General features: G+C 38.5%; 1 protein-coding gene across 1 annotated transcript in view; it reads right to left on the reverse strand.

Annotated features, from left to right (window-relative positions):
- Positions 1-21,206, reverse strand: part of LOC133634980 (tubulin polyglutamylase TTLL7-like) — a 120,647-nt gene that overhangs the window by 50,496 nt on the left and 48,945 nt on the right. The window contains exons 7-9 of the mRNA XM_062027640.1: positions 20,290-20,425; positions 11,360-11,446; positions 4,023-4,224 (exon numbers count right to left, since the gene is read on the reverse strand). Coding sequence (XP_061883624.1) covers positions 4,023-4,224; positions 11,360-11,446; positions 20,290-20,425 — 425 coding nt within the window. The remainder of the gene's footprint in view (positions 1-4,022; positions 4,225-11,359; positions 11,447-20,289; positions 20,426-21,206) is intronic.

Raw genomic sequence — 21,206 nt, forward strand, 5'->3', positions numbered from 1 at the left:
TTGCATAGGAGAGTTTTAACTTGCACTTACAGGTGTAGCGACCAACTGTAGTTACTGACAGTGGCTTTCTGAAGTGTTCCATGTGGTGATATCCTTTACACACTGATGTGGCTTGTTGATGCAGTACAGCCTGAGGGATGGAAGGTCACGGGCTTAGCTGCTTACCTGCAGTGATTTCTCCACATTCTCTCAACCCTTTGATGATATTACGGAGCGTAGATGGTGAAATCCCTCAATTCCTTGCAATAGCTGCTTGAGAAAGGTTGTTCTTAAACTGTTCAACAATTTGCTCAGGCATTTGTTGACAAAGTGGTGACCCTCGCCCCATCCTTGTTTGTGAATGACTGAGCATTTCATGGAATCTACTTTTATAGCCAATCATGGCACCCACCTGTTCCCAATTAGCCTGTTCACCTGTGGGATGTTCCAAATAAGTGTTTGATGAGCATTCCTCAACTTTATCAGTATTTATTGCCACCTTTCACAACTTCTTTGTCACGTGTTGCTGCCATCAAATTCTAAAGTTAATGATTATTTGCAAAAAAAAAAAATAAAGTTTGAGTTTGAACATGAAATATGTTGTCTTTGTAGCATATTCAACTGAATATGGCTTGAAAAGGATTTGCAAATCATTGTATTCCGTTTATATTTACATCTAACACCATTTCCCAACTCATATGGAAACAGGGTTTGTACTTGTGGTGTTAAAGGTCCAGTGCTCATACTTCTGGAGCAACGCTTCTAAACGTTCCTCACCAAGCTCCACCTTCAAATGCAGTAGGCCCAAGTATTCATTAAAAACAAGGTTTTTTTTAAATGTTTTTGGCCACCGTAATATTACACAGTTTTTCTGCACCGATTTTTCTACACTGAATTCTTTACGTTTAATTTTTCTGAACTGAATTTTTTTTTTACTTATTTTTTTTAAATTGAATTTTAGTACACTGAAGGATTTTGCACAGAATTTTTTCTAAACTGAATTTTTCTGCACTAATTTTTTTGACACTGAATTTCTATATACTGAATTTTTTTGACACTAAATTGTTGTACACTGAATTGTTTTATGCAGAATATTTCAGAGCAGATTTTTTTCCACTGAATTTGTTTTTAATCGAATTGTCATACACTGAATTCTTTTGCACTGAACATGTATTTTTTCTAAACTGGATCTTCGTACACTGAATTGTTTTACACTGAATATTTCTGTAATGATCTTACTTAAATGGATTTTTTTCTAAACTGAATTATTTTATTTTATTAACGGTAACACTGTGTTTAAATATAGAGTCATTGTTCTAGAACATTCTTGGGAGGTCACAGCTGGCTTTTGGTGAGAGGCGGGGTAGACCCTGGACCAAGGGTGTATAAATGTGCATTTGCAGCCCGCAGCTAACTTTTTAACGACCAGTGGCACATTTTAAAAATATTATTAGAAAAAAATAACACTTTTTTTGAACTGTCACTGCTCAAATAATAATGAATGAAAATCAATGTTGTTATGAAATATTGACCTATTTAAAACTCCAATTACTTTACATGAAATATTACACTTTGAAGTATTTTGGGGGTAAATGTTGCACATGTGTTTGCCATCTTAAAACACAGGTTTTCTCTGAAAAAGAGCATACAACATAAAAAAAAACAAGAAACAAAAACTAAAGGCTCGATAGATGTGAAGTTGATGCAGAGATTCAAGCAGTGAAAGTTAAGAAAAAATAATATATCACTTATTTTTTAATACTTTTATATAAAACTGTCATTGCTCAAAAAATAATAATGAATAAAAATCAACGTTGTTATGAATTAATGAACTATTCAAGACACCAATTAGTTCACATCAAATATTCTATTTTGACATATTTTGTGTGTTTTTTCCTATCAAAAACTAAGGTTTTCTTTGACTGAGAGCATAAAACCCACACAAAAAACATAATTGACGGATAGATCAGAAGTTTCCTTTCAAGCAGTGAAAGTAGTTCAAACCAATAATATATGTCTCATTCCTAACACTCATGAGTGGGACCCTTTTGGAGCCCCAAGACCTTTAGTGTACTTTTTTTTTTATAAAACCTGTCATTTCTCGAAAAATAATAATGGATAAAAATCAATGTTGTTATGAATTAATGAACTATTCAAGACACCAATTAGTTCACATCAAATACTACACTTTGAAATATGTTTTTTGGGGAAAAAGGTGTGTATTTTGTGTATTTTCCGCATCAAAAACTAAGGTTTTCATTGACAAAGAGCATAAAAGACACACACACAAAAAACATAATTGACGGATAGACCAGGGGCCGTACTTATCAAGCTTCTTAGAGTGCCATTTTACACTTAAGTCCTGAGAATTTGCGAAATTTAGTCCTACTCTCAAACTTAAGAATAAAAGCTTTTTATCAACGTTCTTAAGTCTAAGAATCACTCCTACTCTCCACGATATTTAAGAGACCTTCAGAGGTGTCTTAAGTGGTTAGGAGTTGCCAGCAGGGGATGGCACTGAGGCGAGAGAGACGTGCGCCAACGTTCAGGGAACGGAACAATGTTGGGTTGTTTTTTTTATGACGAGCAGCTGATCAAACGGTATCGTTTAGACAGAGCGGATATTATTTTTGTCACAGATTTAATACTTTTCGATTCCATGTTGATTTCTGCATGTGTCTGCAGTGGGCTAGTATATATAGAGCCACCCACACCAGTTTCAAATTAGTTGCCTAATTAATGAATTGGAAAGAAAATGTTATGACAGTAGCGTATGTGTGTGGCCGTGAGGTGAGTGACGTCAGTGAGTGTGTGGGCGAGAGAAGAGAGGGAGCGGTAGCGTGAGTGCCGGCGGGGACTAGTTTGTTTTGTATTATTTTGTAGTTTATTGTCAAAATATACACTCCCATTGTCCACTTCAATATTTCCAAGATATTTCTTTATTCTTAGACAACGGATTCCCTTCCGTGATTGGTCATTTCTATGGACACAGAAATGACGTCACCTAAAATTGCGTTTACGGCACATAGTAATGTCGTAATTCAGCTCTGAGTGTGACACTTAAGATTCAGTCCCACACTTCGCTGAAAGTGTGAGTAAGACGCTTGATAACTAACTTTTAAGTGCAGCTTTCAGCCAAGAATTGATTTACTCTTAAGTCAACTCTTAGCAGACTTCTTAGGAGTCATTCTAAGAAGCTTGATAAGTACGGCCCCAGATGTTTCCTTTCAAGCAGTGAAAGTAGTTCAAACCAATAATATATATGTCTCATTCCTAACACTCATGAGTGGGACCCTTTTGGAGCCCCAAGACCTTTAGTGTACTTTTTTTAATATAAAACTGTCATTGCTCAAAAAATAATAACGAATAAAAATCAATGTTGTTATGAATTAATTAAGTATTCAAGGATCTAATTACGTCACATCAAATACTACACTTTGAAATAGGTTTTTTGGGAAAAAGGTGTGTATTTTGTGTGTTTTCCGCATCAAAAACTAAGGTTTTCTTTGACTGAGAGCATGAAACCCACACAAAAATCATAATTGACGGATAGATTAGAAGTTTACTTTCAAGCAGTGAAAATAAAGCCAAAAAAAAATAAATATATATATATGTCATATTCCTAACACTCATCAGTGTGACCCATTTGGAACCCTAAGACCTTTAGTGTACTTTTTTTTAATAAAACCTGTCATTTCTCGAAAAATAATAATGACTAAAAATCAATGTTGTTATGAATTAATGAACTATTCAAGGCACCAATTAGTTCACATCAAATACTACACTTTGAAATATGTTTTTTTGGGGAAAAGGTGTGTATTTTGTGTGTTTGTCATAATAAAAGCAAGGTTTTCTTTGACAAAGAGCATAAAACACCTCGGATGTAAAGATATGTTAGGACATGAGATATGAATCATGTGGCACATTTCTCTTTTTTCTATTTTCCAGAGAATTCTGTCCAAGAGTCCCTAATGATGCGTTCAAGTGTCATGAAGGAAAAAGCCTCAAAGCGTCATTAAAATGAGAAAAACCCCAAAGTTCACCTGAGCGCTCAGCCAAGTTCTTGTCCTTGACCCGGAGGTCGTAGGAGACCTTCTTCTCCCTCTTCTCGCCGCCCGCCTTCCTCCTCTCGTCGTCCTCTTCCTCTGACGAAGAGCAGGAGTTTTCAGCGCCGCTGCCGAAGTGGGCAAGGTAGTCCGGTCGCTGACGTGGCGTCTGGCTGCACTCGGGCATGGCGCTCAGGGGCTGGCGGGCGGAGGAGAACACGTCAGGGCAAGGAGAACATGGAGATGCTGCCTGGCAAATGTTGGAAATGTCAGCAAATCACGGGAGTTCTCGTCAAGAACTACGCTAACTATCTGCTAGCCACATCTAAAGACTAAATGCATTCGCTTTCAGGTCCGACGGAAAGAGACTCGCGGATAAACTGAGAAAAAACTAAATAGGCTTAGGAGAGGGTCTAGCACAGCATTAACTTATACGACCCGATCCAAACAACCTTCCCTAGTCATGGCGCAAAAAAAAAAAATATGCAAACAGAAAAAGTCAACACGATGGTCACACATAACACAACCTGCTCACTAAACTTTGTGAATATCATTTAAAAAATGTCCAAACACCATACATCATTTAAAATGACACCCATTTAGAGCCTCTACGATGCATGATGGGAAATATACAAAACACTCTCCACAATTATCCATGTTTGTTGTATTTTATTTTATTTCTGACTGACTACAAAGCTTTAAGGAGGTCATCAGGGAAGTAAACAATGTAGGAGTGGAACTTTCACATACTCTTAATATACAATTATTTTAATTATTAGTTATATATTTATTATATTAATATAATATGTACATATATATACACGTATAGGCTATATATATATATTGTTACTTTACATGGTTGTGTGTTGTTGTTGAAATCCAGGCTAAAAAAAATGGAGGTTCTTATTAACAAAGCTTTTTTTTTGACACGGAATTCATGTAACTGAATTTTTTGCGTTTTAATTTTGTGAACTGAATTTTTTTTTTTACATGAAATTATGCTAACAATCTAATTGGATTACAATGTTAGAGCAAAATGTGTTTAAATATTCAGTTTGTAAAAATAAAGTGTTTTAAAATCAAGTGCGTAAAAACTCGGTGTATAAAATTTCAGTGCACAAACATTGAGTGAATAAAAATTCAGTGCAGAAATATTTGTTGCTTAAAAAGTTCTTAAGACTCACTTCTGGTTCATTAAGAATCTTCAGTCTTAATTTACCCAAAGTGGGTCTTAAAGCAAATAATATTTCTGCACTGAATTTTTCAACGCGGAATATTTCTGAGCTGATTTTTTTACGCTGAATTTTTGTGCACTCATTTTTTTCAATTGAATTTTCATACACTGGATTTGTTTTGCACTGAATTTGACTACATTTGATTGTTCTAAACTGAATGTTTTTACACTGGATTTTTGACACTAAATTATTTCACACTTGAGTTTTTACACACTAAATTTCTCTAAACTGAATTAAAAAGTTCAAAGTTAAAGTGCCAATGATTGCCACACACACACACTAGGTCCAGTGAAATTATCCTCTGCATTTGACCCATCCCCACAGGGGAGCAGTGAGCAGCCCGGGAATCATTTGGTGATTTAACCCCCAATTATGTTTTTAAGCAAAATATTTCTCAGCTGATTTTTTCATGCTGAATTTTTGTACACTAATTTTTTTTCCACTAATTTTTAAAAAATAGAATTTTCATAATCTGAATTGTTTTGCACTGAATTGTTCTACATTTATTTTTTATATACTGGGTTTTTTTACACTAAATTTTCTTATACTGAATTGGTTTACACTGAACATTTCTGCATTGATTTTTTCGATACTGAATAATTTTACACAAAATTTTTCTGCACTGATTTTTTTTACACTGACTTCTTCTTTCACAGATTTTTTACACCGAATAGTTTTTTACACTACATTTTTTTTTACCCTGAATTTTTTTAGGTTTCATTTTTCTGAACTGAATTTTTTTACGCTAAATTGTTGTGCACTACTTTTTTCACGCTGCATTATTTTTAGTTAAATTTAAGTACACTGAATTTGTTTTGCACTGAATTTTATGGCATTTAATTTTTCTAAACTGATTTTTTTTACACTGGATTTTTTACACTGATTTTTTACACACAAAATTTTTCTAAACTGATTTTTTTTCAGCTGAAAGTTTTTGAGCGGATTTTTTTACGCTGCAATTTTGTGAATTTTACTACATTTATTTTTCTAAACTGATTTTTTTTACATTAAATTATTTTACACTGAATTTTTTTTACACTAAATTTTTCTAAACTAAATTTTTGAAAGCAGAGTATTTCTGAGCTGATTTTTTTACGCTGTATGTTTGTGCGCTGAATTTTTTTCATACACTGTGTACCCCGATTGAATGCAGCTGAGATAGGCTCCAGCACCCCTCGTGACCCTGAAATGGACAAACGGTAGACAATGGATGGATGGATGAACTGTTTTGCACTGAATTTTTCTACATTTATGTTTTCTAAACTTGTTTTTTTTTACGCTGGATTTTCTTACACTGAATTGTTTTACACTGAACATTTCTGCATGGATTTTTTTCTAAACTGAATTATTTTTACAAAAAAAATGTCTGCACTGATTTTTTTTTACACTGTATTCTTTCACAAACAGATTTGTTACACTGAATAGTTTTTACACCATTTTTTATTTTTTTTTACCCTGAATTTTTGGACGTTTAATTTTTCTGAACTGAATTTTTTTACAATTAATTTTGGTGCACTATTTCTTTTTTTACACTGAATTTTTTTCAATTGAATTTTAGTACACTGGGGTTTTTTGGCACTGAATTTTCCTACATTTAATTTTTCTAAGCCAATTTTTTTTACACTGAAATTTTCTGCACTATTTTTTTTACACTGAATTTGAACACTGAATTATCAAAGACACACATTTTATCAAATTAAATTGTCAGCATTAAAAACAATTCTAATAACAAAATTCAAACGCTCAGTGTCCAAAACAGCTTTTGTAATAGTGACACAAATAATCCTGGATTTAAAAAACAACAACACTTGAATTAACTTTGCTGATTGCAACTGGATATATTTGATCTACACTTGATTTGATTGAATTGATGTATTACAGACTTGTATTAATCCCACAATGGGGAAACCTCTAAAGCACTGACTTGAAATAAAGGTTTCAATGCTGAATGGTTCTAAAATGTTCAGACCCAGTTGATTATCAGGCAGTAAGTTTGGACAGTCAGAATTCAAGTTCTTGGTTGATCAAAGTGTGTGACATTCTGCTGGGCTGATGAATAAAGCATGCATACATCTGTTATGCTACGATTAGCTGGTCAGCGCTGTCAGGCCAGAGAAGTAATTGGGCAGGAAGTGATGGCAGTCACCGCAGGCTAGTTAGTGATGGAAGACATGAGGAGACAAAGAGGAGCAGCAGGTTAATAGAGGGAGAAATTAGGAGGAAGACCGGCAGAGAATTCATTTACGTGAAACTGGACTCGGCTCGCTATCCCTCAAACGAGGTTCGTTAATTATCGCACACTTTGCACCAAACTTCAAACTGAGGACTCTGGTTTGATTCTGGGTTTTTGTCTCCTTGATTCTGAAGCAAGTTTAGGTGGCGCTAAGACACTTGCAGCAGTTTTATCAGAAGGAGAGCCATGAAGAAGCAAAGGTGGTCTTCCCGGTCATGACGTGTGCAACACAATCTGCTGGTCAGAACTGCAACTAAATCTTTGCCAAACTGCTTAATCCAACTTGGAATCATCATCTACAAGGTAAAGGGTCCACATTGGAATATTTGACGCTTTGAAAGAAGTCTCAGAGCTCCCACAATGGTGTGTTGGCATCAACAAGAACCCAACCCACATTCCAATGATCTTTCATATTTTTCATGAGGTTCCTACTTTCAATGCCTGGCAACAAAGAAGAAATAGCTGCTAGGAATGAAGAAGATATAACCGACATCAACTAACGAGAAAGGAAAAGGAAATATTCAATGCCCAGGAACAAATAAGAAGTGATTGCCACCCACAAAAAACAAATAAGAAACAGCTGCCACGAGCAAAGAAGAAATAGCAAACACAAACAAGGAAGAAATGATTGCCACTCACGAAGAAAAAATACCTACCATGAGCGAAGAAATCATCAACTAACAAAAAACAAAGAAGTAGCTGCTACAAACGAAGAAGAAATAACCAGCATCAACTAACAAGAAAGGAAGAAGTAGCTGCTACAAACGAAGAAGAAATAACCAGCATCAACTAACAAGAAACGAAGAAGTGGCTGCTACTAGCTACAACGAGCGAAGAAATATATATAGTTGCCACCCACGGAGAAGAAATAGCTAACACAAACGAAGAAATAATGATTGCCACCCACGAAGAAGAAATAGCCGCTACAAACAAAAATAAATAACCGTCAAGAAACTAAAAAAATAATCGACAATGCTCAGGAACGAAGAAGAAATAATTGCTACCCGCGAAGAAGAAATAGCTGCTACAAAGAAAGAAGAAATAACCGTCGCCCACAAAAAGAAATAGCTACCACGAGCGAAAAACAAATGATTGCCCAGCACAAAGAAGAAATAGCTGCTACGAACAAAGAAGAAATAACCCTCACCCACAAAGAAGAAATAGCTACCACAAGCAAAGAAGAAATAATTGCCACCAATGAAGAAGAAATAGCTGTCAAGAACAAAGAAGGAATAATTGTCACCACCGAAGAAGATATAGCTGCTACGAACAAAGAACAAATAGCTACCACGAGCGTAGAAGAAATAACCAGCATCAACTAACAAAAAACGAAGAAGTAGCTGCTACAAACGAAGAAGAAATAACCAGCATCAACTAACAAAAAACGAAGAAGTAGCTGCTACAAACGAAGAAGAAATAACCAGCATCAACTAACAAGAAAGGAAGAAGTAGCTGCTACAAACGAAGAAGAAATAACCAGCATCAACTAACAAGAAAGGAAGAAGTAGCTGCTACAAACGAAGAAGAAATAACCAGCATCAACTAACAAGAAAGGAAGAAGTAGCTGCTACAAACGAAGAAGAAATAACCAGCATCAACTAACAAAAAACGAAGAAGTAGCTGCTACAAACGAAGAAGAAATAACCAGCATCAACTAACAAGAAAGGAAGAAGTAGCTGCTACAAACGAAGAAGAAATAACCAGCATCAACTAACAAGAAAGGAAGAAGTAGCTGCTACAAACGAAGAAGAAATAACCAGCATCAACTAACAAGAAAGGAAGAAGTAGCTGCTACAAACGAAGAAGAAATAACCAGCATCAAATAACAAGAAAGGAAGAAGTAGCTGCTACAAACGAAGAAGAAATAACCAGCATCAACTAACAAGAAAGGAAGAAGTAGCTGCTACAAACGAAGAAGAAATAACCAGCATCAACTAACAAGAAAGGAAGAAGTAGCTGCTACAAACGAAGAAGAAATAACCAGCATCAACTAACAAGAAAGGAAGAAGTAGCTGCTACAAACGAAGAAGAAATAACCAGCATCAAATAACAAGAAAGGAAGAAGTAGCTGCTACAAACGAAGAAGAAATATTCAATGCCCAACTAGAAAAAAAAGTCTCCACTAACGAAGAAGAAATAGTTGCTAGACATGAAAAATAAATGGCCACTGCTAACGAAGAAGCAACTCCAGGCTTTTAGACAACCATGGATGGCAAATTTGCCCACATGCCCCCCCCCCCCTCCACACCTTTGCCCAGTTTGGCCCCTGGCCCCAAACTGAGGCCCCCCCGCCCCCCAGAGGCCGAGTCTGGGATCAACTAGATCACAAGTGCTTCCGTGCCCCCGTACAACGTGGGTGTGCTTACTTGTACTCGTGCAGTGACAAAGTCCTAATGTGGGTCATTGTGGAACTTGGAGAGCCAAGTCTTCAGAGGTGGGACTTGGTGACCAAAGTGTGGTCTAGTGGTGTAGTGGTCCAGTGGTCCTGCGGTCCGGTGGTCCAGTGGTCTAGCGGTCTAATGGTGCAGTGGTCCAGTGGTCTAGTGGTCTAGTTGTCTAGTGGTCTAGTGGTCCAGTGGTTTAGTGGTCTAGTGGTCCAGTGGTCCCATGGTCCAGTGGTCTAGTGGTCTAATGGTGCAGTGGTCCAGTGGTCTAGTGGTCTAGTGGTCTAGTGGTCTAGTGGTCCTGTGGTCCAGTGGTCTATTGGTCCAGTGGTCTAATGATGCAGTGGTCCAGTGGTCTAGTGGTCCAGTGGTCTAGTGGTCTAGTGGTCCAGTGGTCTAGTGGTCTAGTGGTCCGGTGGTCCAGTGGTCTAGTGGTCTGGTGGTCTGGTGGTCTGGTGGTCCGGTGGTCTAGTGGTCTGGTGGTCCGGTGGTCTAGTGATCTAGTGGTCCAGTGGTCTATTGGTCCAGTGGTCATGTGGTCTAGTGGTCTGGTGGTCTGGTGGTCTAGTGGTCCAGTGGTCTAGTGGTCCAGTGGTCTAGTGGTCCAGTGGTCTAGTGGTCATGTGGTCTAGTGGTCTAGTGGTCTGGTGGTCCGGTGGTCTAGTTGTCAAGTGGTCTAGTGGTCCAGTGGTCATGTGGTCTAGTGGTCCGGTAGTCCGGTGGTCCAGTGGTCTAGTGGTCTGGTGGTCCGGTGGTCTAGTGGTCCAATGGTCCAGTGGTCTAGTGGTCCAGTGGTATAGTGATCTAGTAGTCTAGTGGTCCAGTGGTCTAGTGGCCCAATGGTCTAGTGGTCCAGTGGTCTAGTGGTCCAGTGGTCTAGTGGTCCGGTGGTCTAGTGGTCCTGTGGTCTAGTGGTCCAGTGGTCCAGTGGGCCTGTGGTCCAGTGGTCTAGTGGTCCAGTGGTCCAGTGGTCCAGTGGGCCTGTGGTCCAGTGGAGGACTGTGTGCTTGTGGAATGCTAGTGAGGTGATGGAGAGAAGAAGAAGGAGAGAAAGATGGTGAGGTGATGGAGAGAAGAAGAAGGAGAGAAAGATGATGAGGTGATGGAGAGAAGAAGAAGGAGAGAAAGATGGTGAGGTGATGGAGAGAAGAAGAAGGAGAGAAAGATGATGAGGTGATGGAGAGAAGAAGAAGGAGAGAAAGATGGTATGGCAAGAAAGACATCCGTCCCCTGGAGGCGCTCTCCTCTTCTCTTTTGATTCTTTCCCCTGGAGCCAACACACGACTCGCGACTCTCGGCGGACATCAGACCCGCGCACCTGCCTGCCTACCGCCTACCTACTTGTTACCGGGGGTCCCTGGAGGGGTGTGGCCTCTATTCTGCTCTGTACTCACGCACCTTGGAGGGGTGTGGCCTCTATCCTGCTCTGTACTCACGCACCTTGGAGGGGTGTGGCCTCTATCCTGCTCTGTACTCACGCACCTTAGGGCCGCGCTGCCTGGAGGATTTGCCCATCAGCTTCTCGTCGTCCAGTTCACATTGCTCCAGCAGGTCCAAGATGTCCTCCTCCTGCACACACAACAACACCCAGGACATCAAATACACAACTGATACACACAACAACACCCGAGACATCAAATACACAACTGACACACACAACAACACCCGGGACATCAAATACACAACTGACACACACAACAACACCCGGGAAATCAAATACACAACTGACACACACAACAACACCCGTGACATCAAATACACAACTGAGTCTTATATAAGAGTTATAATGAAGGCAACACATGATGTAAGTGTCTATATTAGCCTACTATCAAAATTACATTAAAAGTCTTATATAAGTGTTATAATGAAGACAACACATGATGTAAGTGTCTATATTAGCTATATTAGCCTACTATCAAAATGACTTTAAAAGTCTTATATAAGTGTTATAATGAAGACAACACATGATGTAAGTGTCTATATTAGCCTACTATCAAAATGACTTTAAAAGTCTTATAAAAGTGTTTTAATGAAGGCAACACATGATGTAAGTGTCTATATTAGTTATATTAGCCTACTATCAAAATGACATTAAAAGTCTTATATAAGTGTTATAATGAAGACCACACATGATGTAATTGTCTATATTAGCCTACTGACTTTAAAAGTCTTATAAAAGTGTTATAATGAAGGAAACACATGCTGTAAGTGTCTATATTAGCCTACTATCAAAATGACTTTAAAAGTTTTATAAAAGTGTTATAATGAAGACAACACATGATGTAAGTGTCTATATTAGTTATATTAGCCTACTATCAAAATGACTTAAAAAAATAAATGAAATATAATGAAGGCAACACATGATGTTTATGTTGCTCACATTTGAACCGATGCGGAACCAATTCCCAGTACCTGGGTATCGATACTGGTACTTAACGATACCAGTTTTCAGTTTGTGTGTGTTGATAAATATGAATTGTTTTTTACGATAAAATCTCTTTTTTTCTATTGCCATTATTAAAAATGAGCTAATTACGATAACTGCCATCCAGTTGTTGTTTTACTTGTTTTATTCTCACATTTCCGAGTCTTATTTGCAAGTACGGCATGAAGGGTTAGTTGCGCCCTAAAAAGGTTAATACTGCAAGTATTGTACTTGTTAGGCACCAGCTGTTTGATTGTAACCTGCATCTTAGTTGCACTTTTCATCAACGCATTTGGAGGTGTCGAAATGGCCATGTAAAATCGCTAATGCTAGCCAGCGGCATGTCAATAGCAAAGTCAATGTATATTAGCATCGAGCTAGAGCAGACCTGGGCATTCTGCGGCCCTTTGTTCGTCCCTGTCCGGCCTGAGTGAGGCCAATCATAAATTACAAAATAAATGTAAAAAAGTATCTATGTCGAGTGTGCAATACAACGGTGCTGCTTTTGTTTTGAAAAGCGTTATTTGTATTACTTCTGTGTGGACGTATGCTCGTGCGCGATTGTGAGTGAATGTGAACAGCGGCAATCACAAATGACAAATTAAATTTAAAAAAACATGTATGCCGTGCGTGCAATACAACTGTGCTGCTTTTATTTTGAAAAGTGTTATTTATGGGCGTATGTCCGTGTGTAACATGTGAGTGAAGGTGCACAGCGACAAGTGATGCACGCTTACCCAAGAGACGCTAAAAAGAGAAAAGTTAATGAGGAATGCCGTGTTTTCAACAAGACATGGACTGCCAAGTATTTCTTTAGAGAAATTAAAGGTAAAGCCGTGTGCTTAATTTGTGCTACACAGGTTGCTGTGCTTAAAGAATATCGCCAGAAAAAGTAAGGCGTTTTCTGACGGAGAGTTTATTAAGGAGTGCTTATTGGACTCTGTTGCGCTGACACGTCCGGAGAAGAGGGACGCACTTGAGAACGTGTCACTCTCCCGACGCACTGTAACGAGGCGGGTTGAGACCATCGCTGGAAACTTGGAGCTTCAGCTGAAGAACAGAACGGCCGAATTTGACTGTTTTTCGCTGGCTTTGGATGAGAGCTGCGATGTACGTGACACCGCCCAGCTGCTCATCTTCTTACGTGGGATAACTGCAGACTTTCAAATCACGGAGGAGCTGGCAGCGATGCAGTCAATTAAAGAGACAACCACAGGTAATGACTTGTTCACATAGGTAAATGCGTGTTTGGACATGTTAGGACTGAAACGGGACAAGCTGGCAGGTGTGACAACAGATGGTTGTCCAAATCTGACGGGGAAAAATGTTGGACTTTTAAAGAGGATGCAGGATAAAGTGACAGAAATGGACATTTTTGCATTGTATTATACATCAGGAAGTGTTGTGTAAGACAGTGTTCAAAATAAAACCATCATAAGCAATCTGCTTTTGTATAAAGTTAAGTTAGGTTGAATTAAATTATTATTATTATTATTATTATTTATCTTACGGTATATCAAAAATAGTTTGAGCAAAATTTAATGGAAATATTGTCGGTGTGGCCCTCCAGCAGTGCTCGGGTTGCTCATGCGGCCCCCGGTAAAAATTAATTGCCCACCCCTGAGCTAGAGCCTTACTTTACTGGTGCGTTCTTTGCAGCTGTGGGCGAAGTAAAACATGGCACCGTTGGATTTGACGTGAATCAGCAAGATTAGTAATAATATTAAAAGGTACAAAAGATTCCTATACTGTAGTATTGCCATAGCTACACCAGTAAAAGTTTCGAGATAGCAGAAGAAGGAGCGTGCAATACTTGCCTTCAAACTTTCAGCTTGTTAAGACGTGTTGAAAGAGCAGAATATTTCATATCTCTTCTTGACATTCTCTGCCTCCACTTTGACACCAGACATTCTCCATTTATTCCCACTACACTCTCCTATTCCACCCGCTCAAGAACCTAACATACATCACCTTGTCGGTCAAATATATCGGGTAAATCCTGTTTCTTGCTTACAGCGTCATTTTCTTTCTTTCGCTATCGTTTCTTGCTGAAACATCCTCAAAACAAACATAAACACTATAATTACAAGGGGTGGTTTTCCATTCTAATATTGGAGCATCGAGTGTAGTCCGATACCGATATTGTCGGAAAGTAATCGATAAACTGAAGATAAATAAAAAATGTAAATAGTATCAAATTACGATACCGTTCTATTTTACGTGAACTCCGTAATTAGGTCACTACTTGTAGAATTATAGAATTCGGCACCGATTCCAATATTTAAGATGAGATTGAACAAATAAATGACCAAATACGTCACAATCAATGTTCGTCTTGTTTTTCTTTTTGGTGGGGCGTGGCTTACATGGTCGGACCAGGAAGAAGGCGAGAAACAATGCTAGCGACACGTTTGAAAGCGACCACCTCGCTTGCTAGAAAAAGTATCTTTGAGGCAAAATGATAAAGACCTAACCTCCATTCTGACATTCTGCTAAGCCACCTGCCGGTGTGGCACCTCCCCTTTATCTCTAAAATCCTCCAAAAAATTGGATATACATAATATTACATACATTTATTTAGTTGTTACCTTTTTTTTTGATAAGAACTCATTTTTAAGAAGACAACCGTAATTTACCACAATAATTGTAATTATTGACGTAAAATTATTTTTAATAAGTGTCAAAATGTCCCCCCAAAACAATGACATTGTACTTATAGAGAAGTGCAATATTGCGATATTTAAACTTTGTGTAATACCATTGACTTCATGCCAATAAATAAATGTGTCTAGAACTGTGAAAAATGTCGGTGAATATTTTCGTCACTCAGTCCATGAGAATATTAGTAGCATTATTCAAGTAAAAACGAGAAACAAAGTTGTTATTAGACATTCTTTGGGCACTCAAACGTATAGCTGCTACTTGCCAATCTGCAGATTTCCTTTAAAAAGGCATAAAAGGGAAATTAATTCAAAATTACAATTTTGGACACATTTTTTCAAGCCATTGAATGACAATATGTCCAAACGTCTGACTTTTGCTACTACAGTAAGCCTGCATTTTAAAAAGTGCAGTTTTAGAAACAAACCTGTCCACTAGGGGTGAACAAAAAAAATTATACACCGCCGAATCGTGATTCTTATTTATCCCGATTCTAAATGGATTCATAATTTTCAAAAATCGGTTAAAATAATTATTTATTTTTATAATTATTAAACTATCACTCCAAGTTTAGTCGCACCTCATATATAAATAAAGAAATAAATAAATGGGTTGTACTTGTATAGCGCTTTTCTACCTTCAAGGTACTCAAAGCGCTTTGACACTATTTCCACATTCACCCATTCACACACACATTCACACACTGATGGCGGGAGCTGCCATGCAAGGCGCTAACCAGCAGCCATCAGGAGCAAGGGTGAAGTGTCTTGCCCAAGGACACAACGGACGTGACTAGGATGGTAGAAGGTGGGGATTGAACCCCAGTAACCAGCAACACTCCGATTGCTGGCACGGCCACTCTACCAACTTCGCCACGCCGTCCCCATATATATATATATATATATATATATATATATATATGAGGTGCGACTAAACTTCATATATATTATATATATATATGAAGTTTCTCCCTGACCACCTGAGGGCACCTCAGACTGTGGATGCTTTTAAAAAAGGCTTAAAAACCCATCTTTTTTAAAAAAAAAAAAGCCTTTTTATGGATTTTTATAGGTATGCATGCTGGTTCTAGCTGTTTGGCTGTTTCTGGCTTTATATTTTATTTGTTTTTATTGTCTTTTATTATTATTATTATTATTATTATTATTACTATTATTTTTTTTATTTTTACACTGTGGCACTTTGAGGTTGTTCGCTCAACGTAAAGTGCTTTTTACAAATAAAATCTACTAGTATTATTATTATTTTATACATATATACATATATATATATATATATATATATATATATATATATATATATATATATATATATATATATATATATATATATATATATATATATATATATATATATATATATATATATATATATATATGAGGTGCGACTGATAGTTTAATAATTATAAAAATAAATTATTATTTTAACCGATTTTTGAAAATTATGAGTCCATTTAGAATCGGGATGTTTTTATTGTCTTTTATTATTATTATTATTATTATTATTACTATTATTTTTTTTATTGTTACACTGTGGCACTTTGAGGTTGTTTGCTCAACGTAAAGTGCTTTTTACAAATAAAATCTATTAGTATTATTATTATTATTTAATATATATATATATATATATATATATATATATATATATATATATATATATAAATATATATATATATATATATATATATATATTTTTATATATATATATATATATATATATATATATATATATATATATATATATATATATATATATATATATATATTAATATATATATATATATATATATATATATATATATATATATATATATATATATATATATATATATATATATATATATATATATATATATATATATATATGAGGTGCGACTGAGGAAGCAGTCCCTGGGGAATCTGTGGTGGGCTCTCCTATTTCTGGGGCTGAGGTTGCTGAGGTAGTTAAAAAGCTCCTCGGTGGCAAGGCCCCGGGGGTGGATGAGATCCGCCCGGAGTTCCTTAAGGCTCTGGATGCTGTGGGGCTGTCTTGGTTGACAAGACTCTGCAACATCGCGTGGACATCGGGGGCGGTACCTCTGGATTGGCAGACTGGGGTGGTGGTTCCTCTCTTTAAGAAGGGGCACCAGAGGGTGTGTTCTAACTATCGTGGGATCACACTCCTCAGCCTTCCCGGTAAGGTCTATTCAGGTGTGCTGGAGAGGAGGCTACGCCGGATAGTCCAACCTCGGATTCAGGAGGAACAGTGTGGTTATCGTCCTGGTCGTGGAACTGTGGACCAGCTCTATACTCTGGGCAGGGTCCTTGAGGGTGCATGGGAGTTTGCCCAACCAGTCTACATGTGTTTTGTGGACTTGGAGAAGGCATTGGACCGTGTCCCTCGGGAAGTCCTGTGGGGAGTGCTCAGAGAGTATGGGGTATCGGACTGTCTGATTGTGGTGGTCCGCTCCCTGTATGATCAGTGCCAGAGTTTGGTCCGCATTGCCGGCAGTAAGTCGGACACGTTTCCAGTGAGAGTTGGACTCCGCCAAGGCTGCCCTTTGTCACCCATTCTGTTCTGAACTTTTATGGACAGAATTTCTAGGTGCAGTCAGGGCGTTGAGGGGATCTGGTTTGGTGTCTGCAGGATTAGGTCTCTGCTTTTTGCAGATGATGTGGTCCTGATGGCTTCATCTGGCCAGGATCTTCAGCTCTCACTGGATCGGTTCGCAGCCGAGTGTGAAGCGACTGGGATGAGAATCAGCACCTCCAAGTCCGAATCCATGGTTCTCGCCCGGAAAAGGGTGGAGTGCCATCTCCGGGTTGCGGAGGAGACCCTGCCCCAAGTGGAGGAGTTCAAGTACCTGGGAGTCTTGTTCACGAGTGAGGGAAGAGTGGATGGTGAGATCGACAGGCGGATCGATGCGGCGTCTTCAGTAATGCGGACGCTGTATCGATCCGTTGTGGTGAAGAAGGAGCTGAGCCGGAAGGCAAAGCTCTCAATTTACAGGTCGATCTACGTTCCCATCCTCACCTATGGTCATGAGCTTTGGGTTATGACCGAAAGGACAAGATCACGGGTACAAGCGGCCCAAATGAGTTTCCTCCGCCGGGTGGCGGGTCTCTCCCTTAGAGATAGGGTGAGAAGCTCTGCCATCCGGGAGGAGCTCAAAGTAAAGCCGCTGCTCCTCCACATGGAGAGGAGCCAGATGAGGTGGTTCGGGCATCTGGTCAGGATGCCACCCGAACGCCTCCCTAGGGAGGTGTTTAGGGCACGTCCGACCGGCAGGAGGCCACGGGGAAGACCCAGGACACGTTGGGAAGACTATGTCTCCCGGCTGGCCTGGGAACGCCTCGGGATCCCCCGGGAGGAGCTGGACCAAGTGGCTGGGGAGAGGGAAGTCTGGGCTTCCCTGCTTAAGCTGCTGCCCCCGCGACCCGACCTCGGATAAGCGGAAGAAGATGGATGGATGGATGGATTAGACAGGAGATTAAAGCTACAACTGGGCTCTATTAACACAAATACGACTGTATATACGACGGACACTGCCCTCCAAAATAGTCTCTCTATCTTTGATGAAATAACATTAGAGGAATTATTACAGCGTGTAAGTGGGATAAAACAAACAACATGTTTACTTGACCCACTTCCTGGGAAACTTATCAAGGAGCTTTTTGTATTATTAGGTCCATCAGTGTTAAATATTATTAACTTATCACTTTCCTCTGGCACTGTTCCCCTAGCATTCGAAAAAGCGATTATTCATCCTCTGCTCAAAAGACCTAACCTTGATTCTAACCTCCCGCTAAAATACCGGCCGGTGTCGCACCTTTCCTTTATTTCTAAAATCCTGGAAAAATGGTATATATATTATTTATTTATTTTTTACTTTATATTTGGACAAGAACTCGTTTTTAAAAAGACAACCTGAATGAGCTTTTCTAACCTGTAGCCTGTTTCGAAAAAGCTTTATTATAAATTGTTAGAATAATTGTTTCTAAATGATCACAAAAGCTTTGTATTACATTGAGTTCCTGGCAGGGGGACGGGAGCTGTCTTTGGGGCCTACCAGGAGGAAGGCTCGTAAAACTCCACTGTGACTTCAAAGCGGACAGATGGCAGGATCTGCCCAATTTCCAGACAAACTCTTTTTGAAGTATTTTACGAACTCTCTTTGAACTATTTTATGGAACTCTTTTTGAACTATTTTACAACCTCTTCTTTTGAACTGTTCGGTGACCAAAAGCAACGCTGTTTACGACCCACTTCCCTCTGGAAGCAGCTGTGGTCAGGTGGGGGGAGAAAGTCAAATAAAGTTTTTTTGACTTTTGTTAATTTAGTTGAAGTTTTTTTGTCTTTTGTTAATTTAGTTTATTTTAAGTTGCTTTTTCGTTTGTGCATTTAGTTTATTTATGGTACATTTGTTTGTCTTTGTTCATTTGGTCTGTGTAATTCTAAGTTCATTTGTTTTGTAGTCATTTGGTTTGTGTAATTCCAAGTTTTTTGTGTATTGTTAATTTTGTTTGTGTAATTGTAGCTTGTTTTGTCTTTTGTTAATTTAGTTTATTGTAAGTTTTTTTGTCTTTTGTTCATTTAGTTTATTTGAAGTTGCTTTTTCGTTTGTCCATTTAGTTTGTTTATGGTACATTTGTTTGTCTTTGTTCATTTGGTCTAAGTTGATGCGTTTTTTAGTCATTTGGTTGGCTAATTGTACGTTTTTTTGTCTTTTGTTGATTTGGTTTGTGCAATTGTACATTATTTTGTCTTGTTAATTTGGTGTAAGCTGTCCTGCTAAACTACCGGCGTGTGTCGCACCTCCCCTTTATCTCTAAAATCCTCGAAAAAATTGTCTATATAATATATTACATACATTTATTCATTTTTTACTTTTTGTTTTTTGTTGATAAGAACTCATTTTTAAAAAGACAACCACAATGAGTTTTTCTAACTTATAGCCTGTTTTGAAAACACTTTATTATAAATAGTATACCAAATAATACATTGCGAATCTAAATGTAAGTACTTTTTTAACAAATATTTATTCACTTTAGGAAATGATGCTCTTCACTGCCGGGTTACAATTGTGTGTCGTTGTGTGTGAAACTCCACGCAGGATAGAAACTGTAATAGAAACAGCATGAATATTGTTGTTTTTTCATGTGTGTGTGGAAATGTCATCTTTTTTTAGGTGTGTGTGTGTGTGTGTGTGTGTGTGTGTGTGTGTGTGTGTGTGTGTGTCTGTGTGTGTGTGTGTGTGTGTGTGTGTGTGTGTGTGTGTGTGTGTGTGTGTGTGTGTGTGTGTCTGTGTGACAGCCACCAACATACGTGCCTTCATTTGTTTCAGAGGATTATTCATTTCCTTCTGAAGTGAGGCAGCTCGCCCGGCAAGGAAGGTCTGAAAGGCGGCAGAGAGCAGGCTTTCATACTTCTCCAACAGCAGCTTGTCGTCTGGGGGGTAAATACGTCTGTTGGCCACACACACACACACACACACACACACACACACACACACACACACACACACACACACACACACACACACACACACACACACACACACACACACACACACACACACACACACACACACACAGAGAGAGAGAAAGGTGGACATAGTGAGGGAGAAGTGTAGTATCAGGCAGAAAGAATGGTCGTCAGTGCAAGAAAAGAACACGGCTCAGAACAAATGAAATGACAAAAGTGAGAAAAAAAGGTAAGAAAAGTAGGCGTTGAAGGAGGGAGGAAGAGGAGAAGATGAGGAAAGGCCAGGAGAGGTGGAGGCTCCTCATCACCATCCAAATTACAAGATGGAGGCGTATTTGAATGAAAAAGGAGAACAAAGGCAGGTGACGGACGGGAGAAAGAGAGAACCTTGTAATAGCTAACACTTGATCAGCGACTTTCTACTAAAGCAAGACTTCCTTCACAGAACTAACTCACGCTTGTCTTATTTCACTTTCTCTTTGTGCCTTTTAGACGTCATAGCCTGCTCGTCTTGAAGCATCGTGCCGTCTGCCGGGCTTGGCTTTAGTCGCGGCATCGGAAGGAGGAAGAGTGAAATAAGCACGCTCAGTAAGAGAGAAATAAGCACAGTCAGTAAGAGAGAAATAAGCACGGTCAGTAAGAGAGAAATAAGCACGCTCAGTAAGAGAGAAATAAGCACAGTCAGTAAGAGTGAAATAAGCACAGTCAGTAAGAGTGAAATAAGCACGGTCAGTAAGAGTGAAATAAGCACAGTCAGTAAGA

This window comes from Entelurus aequoreus, linkage group LG19, assembly GCF_033978785.1.
Source record: "Entelurus aequoreus isolate RoL-2023_Sb linkage group LG19, RoL_Eaeq_v1.1, whole genome shotgun sequence".
Lineage (NCBI taxonomy): Eukaryota > Metazoa > Chordata > Actinopteri > Syngnathiformes > Syngnathidae > Entelurus > Entelurus aequoreus.